Source organism: Fukomys damarensis, unplaced genomic scaffold (genome assembly GCF_012274545.1).
Source record: "Fukomys damarensis isolate Sample0158 unplaced genomic scaffold, DMR_v1.0_HiC HiC_scaffold_23, whole genome shotgun sequence".
NCBI lineage: Eukaryota > Metazoa > Chordata > Mammalia > Rodentia > Bathyergidae > Fukomys > Fukomys damarensis.
In genome coordinates this window covers 60,004,697-60,014,861 of record NW_022900935.1, presented here as the reverse complement: position 1 = coordinate 60,014,861, position 10,165 = coordinate 60,004,697, and the positions used below count along the sequence as shown (strand labels likewise).

General features: G+C 52.3%; 1 protein-coding gene across 1 annotated transcript in view; it reads left to right on the top strand.

Moving 5' to 3' along the window:
• The window catches only part of Rnf157 (ring finger protein 157), a gene marked incomplete at its 5' end in the record, with an annotated part of 66,237 nt that extends 58,241 nt beyond the window's left edge, over positions 1–7,996 (top strand). Inside the window, 2 exons of the mRNA XM_010618442.2 lie at positions 563–673; positions 6,465–7,996. Of these exons, the coding sequence (XP_010616744.2) occupies positions 563–673; positions 6,465–6,583 (230 nt within the window). The remainder of the gene's footprint in view (positions 1–562; positions 674–6,464) is intronic.
• Positions 7,997–10,165: the final 2,169 nt, after the last annotated feature.

The window sequence follows — 10,165 nt, the reverse complement described above, 5'->3', positions numbered from 1 at the left end:
AAAAAAAAAAAAAAAAAAAAAACAACAACTTTGGTCTCCTAAGAGAATAAGTCATAATTTTGTGAATGCGGTCATTCCGATTTGATATACAAAATTATGGAACCAAAGGCCTTTAGTTGTTTTATGTGTTTACCGTGTTGCAGAGCCTTGTGGTTGTAGACACCCAGCTCACACCAGAGACAGCTGCAGACACGAGCAGGGTATCGCCCCCCAGTTTTCTCCAGCTTCTGCAGCCATGGTGTCAGTGGCCTGGATCAGGGGTAGCTGACCTCTCTAGTGGTTTCTATTGAGCCTGAGCCCCACAGTCCTCCACAGGGATTTGAATTAGGAAACAGCGGCTAGAAAGGGGCCAGGTAGGGAAACGTACCAGGACGGCACACGAACCTAGGCGTGCCTACACGATTCGATTCCTTTTTGTCCACTCTTTACCCACTTAATTATTGTCTTTTTTTTAACATATGATTTTATTTTTTGTCTCCATCCTTAAGATTTTTATTTTAAGGACAGCAAAGTAGAGAAAAACACAGCCAGCCCCTCTCTAACTGCCTTAACTCCATTACAGGCCAGAGGACATGCACATTTCTAGGTATGGAGTGTGACAATAACAATGACTTTGACATCGCAAGCGTGAAAGCACTGGACAATAAGCTGTGCTCTGAGGTCTGCTTACCCGGTGAGTGGCAGTCTGCTGACATGAACTTGGTGGGTGACGTCCCTCCGTTCTAACCCCTGGTCTCACCCTGTACACCTGTCTCCTGCCCTCCAGTGCCTGCCAAGAAGGCTCGGGGTGCACGAAGGTGCTGCAGACAGCTGCTGAGAGGAAGTGAGAAGGCTCAGGAGAGTCCTGAGCTTTTACAGAGAGGACTCCTGCTCGGAGAATATTGGGATAGAGGGCGGGGATGTGGCTCAGTGGCACTGTGCCTGCCTGGCAAGCGCAGGGTCCTGAGTTCAATCCCTGGTTCCACAAAAAAAAAAAAAAAAAAAAAAAGAATATCGGGATAGGAAAATTCCTCTTCTGATTTGGCCTAAGCATGCCCGTGTCACGATCTTCCACATCCCATGTCAGCTAGCCTATCTGATGTTCATCAATAGGAAGTTTGAGCAAACAAACACCCTTCCATGAAGGTCTTGGAAAGTTAATCTGAACCCTTTAGAAGTGAACTGTAGAGCCGGGGATTTAGCTCAGCGGCACCGTGCCTGCCTTGCAAGCGCAAGGTCCTGAGTTCGATCTCTGGTACAAAAAAAAAGTGAAACTAGTTCTTCCAAAGACAAGTAATTAAATTAGGATCAGAAAGAAGGATTTTTTTTTTTTTTTTTTTTTTTGGTAATGGGGATCAAACTCGGGACCTTGCACTTGTGAAGCAGGCAGCGGAACCACTGAGCTAAATCCCCAGCCCCAGAAAGGAATTTGAGAGCCAGCATTACAAGCTAATGAATGTCTTTGTCCCGTAAGCTTTAAGTTCCCAGTTTTTATACCTATTATATTTAGATCCCAAAGAAGAGGCCAGGAGCCAGAGTGACTCTGCTGCCTGGACCCCTAACTCTAAATTTGACTGGGTTGGACCAGAAATTTAGCTCAGTGACACCGCACCAGCCTTGTAAGCGTAAGGTACTGAGTTCGATCCCCAGTATCAAAAATAAATAAATATAACAAGATAAAATAAAATTGAGCAGGTTGTCGGTGTGTCCCTGTTCCTTTTCAGTTGAACCTGGGATAACTTCCTATCAAGCAACCATGTTAATCACACTTTGAGCACTGACCCTGTGTGCTCATTCACGGACTCCGAGAACCGCTTCTTTAAAAGTCAGGTCTTGCTCGAGTGGACCAGGTCACATGTCCCTTCCTGGTTCTACTGCAGAGGTTGTCCTTCCCACTGTGCTGTTGTAATCCTCTCCAGCAGTCTTAAGTGAAGACCTGCTGCAGCTTCGGAATAGCCCTCCTGGGTCCAGTGCTTTACTCGCTCGGCGAAGTGGCTGGAGGTATTGGAGCCACATGACCTGCTGTGGTTGCCACTCTCCATCAGCCTATGCAGTCACGGTCCCAGCAGGCGCTGGCCTCATGCAGGCTTGTGGCAGGGAAGCCAGAAGGCTTTTGGGAGATGCTTTCTCCAGCCTTGCAAAGGGCACTTTGGTCATCTCTATTTTGTTTGTCCTGAAGATACTGCCAAGGTCTCTTAATCTTCCATGAGGCCTGAGGAGGCAGTATCAGTTCCCCCGCTTCTCTTGCACAGGCCCAGGACAGACCCTCTCCAGCCTGAGCACGGAGGAAGGGCATTGACCCTGTGGCTGCCTCCTGCCCAGTTAGGCCTGGACTGGGGCTGCTGGGTACCAGGGCACACTTACTCCCTGCCCTCACAGTCCTGACCTTGCTTCCGTCTGTCCATCTGTGTTTCACGTCTTTTTGCCAAATGTGGGTCTGTCTGTCTGTTTCTTTTTTTTTCCACCCATTTATGTTCCGGCTCTGTGTGAAAGTTCATGTTCACTCTGTGCCAGCACTGTCTTCCATGCTGTGCTCAGCCTAGCCCCGAGCTTGCTGATGTCCGCACACTGAGGGCTCTCGTTTAGGGCTGCAGACAGCTTTCTGTTCCTAACTGGCAAGGGCCTATATTCAATCACCTAAGATTTGCCAAGAAAAAACACTCGTGAGAATTTCTGTTCAGCAAAAATGGGCATGCTTCTGTGATGAGGATTATGGAGAGGATATGCGAGTAAATGACCGCATCCTTGGCCAACGGCTGGGTGAGGATGGTACCTGTGCCTAGCTCCGCCTGTCTCTGCGGCAGTTCTCTGCCAGCCAGCCTCTCCCTTCAAGGGCTCCCCACGCGTCACTGCTTTTTGGTGGAGGGAGCTGTTGGGAACTATTTAAGCCAACAGCGCTGGTGCAAACTGAGCTTATTTTTCTTTTTCCTAACTCCCTCCACTTAGCCTGCGTGTCCGAATACACTGTACCACAGGATGGAGGGAGGGCGGCAAGATCAGAAAGGAAGACAGTGGCCCTGGGCTTCCTATGGTGGCTTCTACAGCCAGTGACTTTGACATTACACTGGGTTCACAGGTGGCCAGACAGGAACGCACATACCTGTGGTAGCTGTTGAGAAAGGATCTCAGGCATAGACAGATGCTTTTAGTGTCCCTTGTGTCCTCAGCAGGGGTTCGCAGGGACAGGGAGATGCATCTGCTCGCTTGGCAGAATGTTTCTCCAGCTCTGCTATTAGCCTCACACTGGCAGCAGAGCACTTGGGAGACTCTGGAAGTCTCTCACTTTGGTAGGCACCATGGACTCACGGGCTCCTCACTCAGCTGAGGGATCACACGTCCATCTGGCCATGACAGACCATAGGCTGGCTTGGTTCCTTCTGCTCCGTGGGCAGTGTCCTCCTGCAGGAAGGCTGTTTGTGCACACAGTCCCTGCTCGAGTCTGCCTCTCACAAAGTAGATGTCATCCCTTCACAGAGACCCACTGGGGAGCAGAGCCCAGGGAAGCACCCCACTGGCCCTGTGCCCCGTACCATGTGGGAACCACTCTGCTCACACATCTGTGAGAGGCTTAGAGGGTGCCTGCTTCATTCCAGACCCTCTTCCCCCCAAAATCTTCCAGATCTTCTGGAGCCCCACATTCCTCCCAATGGGGGTGACACGTTCTGAGATCCCTTCTGAGAGGTCCTCAAGGGGGGTGTCTGCGCTGAATGATATAGATGGTAAGACTGGAATTGTGTGCTAAGTTGGATATGGTTCCAAGGAATGTGGTGGGGTGTTGCACAGATGGCTGAGAGTGATGAGGGCAAGTGGCAGTTCTGGGGAGAGGCTCTGGGACACGTATGTGATAGAAAGTCACGGACAGTGGGGTGTTTTCATGGAAATACAGACATTTGAATGACTGCATTGTACAGGTATGGGCGTATCCAGTGAAATCTAAAAATACCTCTGGATGCTTCCTGACTTCACTCTTGCCTTCAGGTCTCATAACCAAGACGGAGATGGTACGAGGAAAGTTTGCACTTTGAGGAAAAATTCCAAATTAAGTGTTTCTTTCCCAGGGAGAGAGACTCAACAAAGATAATTGAACTCTTATAACCCTTACATTTAATTAGTGGCTTGTAGAGGTGGGAAAGGGGTAAGCCAGATCTCCCTCATGCTCCTAGAATCTGCCTCTGGAGGTCTTTTCATTCTCTCATTTCTGATTTCCCAAATGGAACTGGATGGAGAGCACGTGTGTCCATCTCCCTTAAGGGATTTCAAGTCTCTCTGAGCTCCGTTTTCTGGCTGGAGGGCCCAGGTGGCCAACTCAATGGTAGCCCTCAAAGCGGGTTGAGCAGGGCACCAGCAGGGTCTGCTGTGGGCCCTTCGGTTCCTCCTTGGGGAAAGCACCTCATTCTCCTGCCAGAGATCTCCTCAGCACAGAGACTGCCCTTCAGAGTCGGTCTGTTCCTCGGCAGCTCATTTGTAGCCCTGGTGAAGACTTCAGAATGGTAGCGCTTGTGCAGGGACTCCTGTAAGGTTGGTCTGGACGGCCCTTCTGGGCAGCCTCTCAGACCCAGTGTCTCAGCGTGGCGTACCGCAGCAGTGGCGGTGACAGTGGTGATGTCGGTGCTGCTGCTTTTATTTGTACGTGCGTGTGTGTCTTCTCTCTTGTTTACCATTTGCTTTTGGTCTTTCCTACTGAACAGCCGCAGTTCCGGAGTCCTGCCCCATAAACATTGAGGAATAGGTATGACATCTACCAAATTATATAAATGAACAAACAACTCATTTTATTGGGGTTTCCTACCTGAACAGGCAGTATGAGCACTGCCTGATTTTCCTCTTGCCACACTACAGAGTGCCATCCTCAGAGGGGAAGAAACACCTTTGAGTCATGTCTTAGGGAATGGAGTTCCCACTGGCAGTTTGTGTGAAAGACACTGGGACCTGCCTGGTAACTCCCTCCCCTGCCCTGGGCACCAACCCCACCGACCATTACTTCAGCCTCAGGAGAGGTTACTACGCCAGCGTGCTTGTGGGGAAACGAGCTGGTGGGACCTGTCCCGTCTCAGTGCTTCTGCCGTTAAAGGGATTTGGGTCTTGGGCTGGCTGAATCTGAGGATGACCTCCCCACACCGTGAGTGGCCTTGGGACAATGCTCTAGAGTCAGCCAGCCTTAACCACCAAAGGAGCCCTCCAGTGGGCAAGGTGCCCAGCAAGGCTCTGAGGGGTGATAGTAAATGTGCCAGGCCCCCAACCAGGAGGAGCTGTGTCTGGCAGAGGAGTAGAAAGGTCCGCAGTTTCCACAGTGCAAGGAGAGAAGTATAGTTTGGGCTGTTGGGGGACACACAGGTTCTCATCCAGCTGGAAGGTGCCTTGGAAGGGGAGGCCACAGGGTCCGCAGGACAAACAGCCTTCTACAGCCCCAGGGAGCCAGGGTTCATCCCCAGGCTAGAGTGGCTGGGGCCCTGCCTTTCCTGGCAGAAGGAGCTCTCTGGCTGTCCTGGACGGAGACACTAGGAGGAGACGATCTGCTGGCTGGAGGACAGGGCAGGGAGACCTGAGAGTGCCCTCACAAAGCTGGGAGGCCCAATTCCTGAGCGCACTCCGCCCAGCACAGTGCTTGTGACCTCCAGCTCCTTTCCACACCCATGAGGGAAGTTCTTGCCTTCTGTGGGATGGCTGAAAAAGCCGGGGATCAAAGTAAAGTGAGTTGCCAAGCTCACACAGTCTGTACACTGTAAACTGGGAAGTCCAGGTAGGTGTGGCAGCAGGTGAAGACTCAACTAGGAAATGAGCGAACACAAAGTGGTGAATTGGATGCAGGGTACAAAGTGAAGGGAGATGCCGGAAGTGGGCTTCCAGCCTGGACACAAGGTGGCCAGAGATTCAGAGAGAGGAATCAGCAGAGTAGGTGGCTCCTGTGGGACCCTAACCCTTCGGCAGTGTTTTCTGGGTTGGTGGCAGGAGAAGAAGAGCAACGATGTGGGGGAGGGGCCCAGAGCGGCACACTGCCCTCCCACCAGGTGCTGTCCATCCTTGGCCCCTGCGAGGTGCTCAGCCCCCTCCTGCCCTCTTGGCTCCCATAGCAAACACTGAGGGCTTGGGCAGAATAAGCATGCTCCTCAGCCCCCCTCACTTCTGCCTGCCCTGGGGGAAATAGCTCAGTGAGGCCGTTTCCTTTTCCTTGTCAACTATAATGAGGGCGAACTCCAGAACCAAATAATCCTGATACAAAAGTGGACCCTAGGGGAAGATCACAAACTCTCCCTATACTGTCGTTCTCCGTCCGGGGCCACAGTGGCAGTGACCACCTCACCCAGGGGCAGGAGCAGCCCCTGCACATGTTGGCACCTGCTTTTCCTCTTCTCATGCACTGTGCTTGCACTTAGGAGTCTTAGATCACATGAACCCCGCTAGCTTCCGTGTCAAGTGGCCAGGCTGCCCTCCTGTGGGTGTGGCCCAAGGCTTGGCTCCTGTAACCTTCATTTCCTCTCCTCCAGGTACCTGGCAGGCTGATGACAACATTGTCAGTCGGCGGACTCAGCGCCGGCGCTTATCATCCAGCAGCCTAGAGGACCCTGAGGACAGGTCCTGCGTGTGGGGTCCTCTGGCCGTCTGAGAGCACCTGCCCTTCTCCCCAGGCACCCTCCTGTCCTTGCACTCCGTCTGTCCTCCCTGGACCACTGGCCTCCCAACATCCACAGCAAGATGCGTGTAGACTGCATACACACGTGAAAGTTGGATATGGAGTTCAGCCTGCTCTGTCTCCCAGCCTCATCTCCTGTAACTTTGATCCCTCCCCTCTCAAGGGACCAGAGCCCACTTTTCTCCTTGTGGGTTGATGCCATTCCACGAACTGCAGCTTGTGAGACCCTCTGCAGAGACTCTGGACTGTGTCTGCTGCCCCTGTGGGCAGGTGGAGCTAAGGGTCAGGGGCTGTTTGTTTCTTCCACATTTTTTCTCCCTAGGGGGCAGACCAAGCAGACTCCAGTTTTGGCAGCTTTGTTACAAACACCCATCTGACAGTTTCTGGTCTCTGGCTCCTCTTAACCATTTGAGACTGCCAATTTGGGTTGGTCAGGGGATGGCTCAGATGAGAAGAGGGGACAGTCTTGTGCAGAGTATGGAGTTTACCTCCCAAAGCATTGAGAACTCTGCTGTCAAGGACAAGGGAGATGGTGACGACCAAAAGGTTGGTTGAAGAGTGGGTTCCTTCTGGAGCAGACCTGGTCTCCTGTGTCTCATGTGTCTGCTTTAGAAAGAGCCCTGAATACGAGACTCTAGTTAGGATGACTCCCTTCTGGAGGCCCTTTCATGATCAGGTACCATTGTGAAGGCCTGGGACTCCATCCAGAGGTAACTCTGCAAGGGCATTTCTGGACCACCTCCATGTACTCAGTGCTAGGGCTACTGTATATTTCTTCTTCATTACAGCCCTGTGGGGGAGTCTGACTCCTATGTCCCCATCTCCATCCCTTCTTTAAAAGTGGAAGAAATAGGCCAAGAGAAGGGTGAACCAGCAGTTCTTAAACCAGTGCCCAGAACCACAGAGGGACGTGTGGGGAACCCTGAGCTCAGTCAGTCTAGGCAGTAGCCCAGGGCTGGAAGTGGTGGCCTAGAAGCCATAGGACCTTCGCCTTGAGGATTCTTCCTCCTCTTTTTTCCTCTCCTGCATTCAAGATCTGCTGACAGTGAGAGATAGAGAGGGAGGTGGAGTTCCAATCTGCATACAAATGAAGTACGGCAGCAAGGCTGGCTAGGAAGTTGATGGGTATCTCACCTCTCCTCAGTGGGTTCCATGTGGCTCTTGCATAGATGTTTTTTCCGGTGGCTTTTGGAAAAGTGGTTTAGCAGGATATGAGATTACCTGGGAAGCAGAAACAATTACTTGTGAGGGTAATGTGTGGGATAGCCTTAGGCCGTGCCCACTATATTAGGATTTGCAGCTCTGTACTAGGTATGGTAGTTCATGCCTGTAATCCCAGCTGTTTGGGAGGCTGAGACTAGAAGACTGCATCTTCCAGGCCAGCCTGGACAACTTAGCGAGACCCTGTCTGGGGATGTAGCTCAGTGAGTGCACCTGGGCTTGATCCCCAGTACCACCAAAAACAAAAAAAACAACAAAAAACGGGTACAAGGGGTCCTAGGTACCTTTTGTGTAGCTGCAGAACCAGGAGTATGGGGACTGTCACACTGCCTGGTGGTTGTGGCTCATGTCCTGTTCTGCTGGAGGAGAGCCTGCTGTCCTTGAAACAACAGGCCACGCTGGCATTCCCATGTCCACCCTCTCTGAACACCGCAGTGGACTGTGCCATTCTCTAACCCCACCTAATGCCCTTCTCCTCCCTTGGCGTTCTGACAGCCCTTTTCATGTTTAAGACTTAAACCAGTCTAAGTTGAGCAATAACCCCACTTCCTGATTTCCTTGAAGTGTGAACCCCAGAAGCAACAGGGAGCTTCCCTTAGCCTAGGGTGGTGGCACACAAACCCTCCTCCTCTCCCGGCAGGCAGTATTCACAGTGTGGTGTAACCTGGGAGGATGGAGGAAGTAGCTGAGATGAAGGAGATGTAGGTAAACAGTAGCCTCAAGGCCAGTAGCTGCAAAGGAAGCAGCCCTTCCCGGGGGATCTCTGTCCTTCCTCACAACAAGTGCTGTGTCCTCTCTCAGGCAGGCTTGGGTCCTAACAAGACACCCTTGGGTTCGAGTGCCCTTTACTTTGAGTTGCTCAGTAACCCACTCCCCACAAACCCATGCAAAGGGGTGGGCCTCCATCCGCATGATCAGGAACAGGTCAGCTGCTGCCCTCCTACCCCAGTACATCTCCAGGGGAGACATTGCCAGCATTTGCCCTGAAGCGGGATGGGGGCTTCTGGAGAGCACAAAACTAACTGGAGGTACCTGTGGCTTTTCAGCTATCCTAGGTCTGCACTCTTCCATGGCCTGGACTGCAGTTGCAATCCTGCTTTCCTCACAGAGCCTTTTTGCCTTCTACCCATTTCCATCCTACCAGAGTTTATTTACCACTGGGGCATCTGGGCACAGACTCGAGCCCTTTAAGCCATCTCGCTGGGGAGATGGATCCCGTCCACCTGGTGTTGGCATGCTGGTTGCTCACTGACCTAAGGCCTGCACACTTGTATGTGTACTGTTGGTGCCATCCGTGTACTCCCCTCACTCTGGAGTACTTTGTGAGCACACTTCAGTGAGAACACCCAAGGATGCAATATTTATGGATTGCTGCATGATTCTTTAAAATGAATAAAACTGTTTACAAGGGAAGGAGAACTATTAACCACAAAATGGGCTGATTTGTGCAAGTTTCTGTCCAAGTTTCTCAGGACCACTTTAATATTTTCACTCTTGGCTCTGGGGTGGAGGAGCAGGAGAGACAAGGGGAGGAAAATGCATGTTCCTGGCCCTCTGTGTGGCCATGGCACAAGGCCTTTGGCCTGGGCCTTTCACTGCTAGGCAGAGCCCAGCCCTAGCTTCCACAGCCACCTTTAAACTGGAGAACTTCCAACACTGCAGCTCCTCAATAATTAAAAAGTAGGAAAGCTGGTGACGAGAGGGAGGTGAGGCGAAGAGAAGAGGGACAGCCAGTCCCCAGTGTCCCTCTAGTTTTAGTTCCTGTCACTTAAAGGATGCTGAAATTTACGGGTCAAATGCCCCTACTAGCAGGATTTGGCAGCTCAGCGACCTTTTCTTTTTTTCTCACGGGCTGTGCTTCGTTGGCTATGTGAAAGGGACAGCATCTCTGCAGAACCCTCTGGAATGTTGGCTTCCTAGAGCCCTGCGAGGATGGGAGACTGCGGCACCCTACCTGCCATGTGTCTGCCAGCGGTGAGGCTGTTTCTGCGGATGTGAGCGGCAGGTGGCATCGGAGAGTCAGAGCTGCCCGCGGGAACCATAGAGGAGGACACTTAGGGTCGAGAGCAAGGGAAGGACCGCAGAAACATGAGAAAGTGCCACTCGAGGCCCAGAAGAGAGGAAAGAAGACCTCAAGGATACGGTTCCCGGGCCTGAGTCTGCTCCCAGCCTTGAACCCGGGCACGGTCCCAGGAGCCATCCGCGCCTCCGAGCTGCCAGACCCAACACGGATAGGGACGGGGATGGCAGTTCTCCGGCGCTGGGACCGACGGCGGTTTCCCGGACCTCGGGTGGGAGTCGCGCGCCTCCCTGACCCCAGCGCGGGGCCCTCGG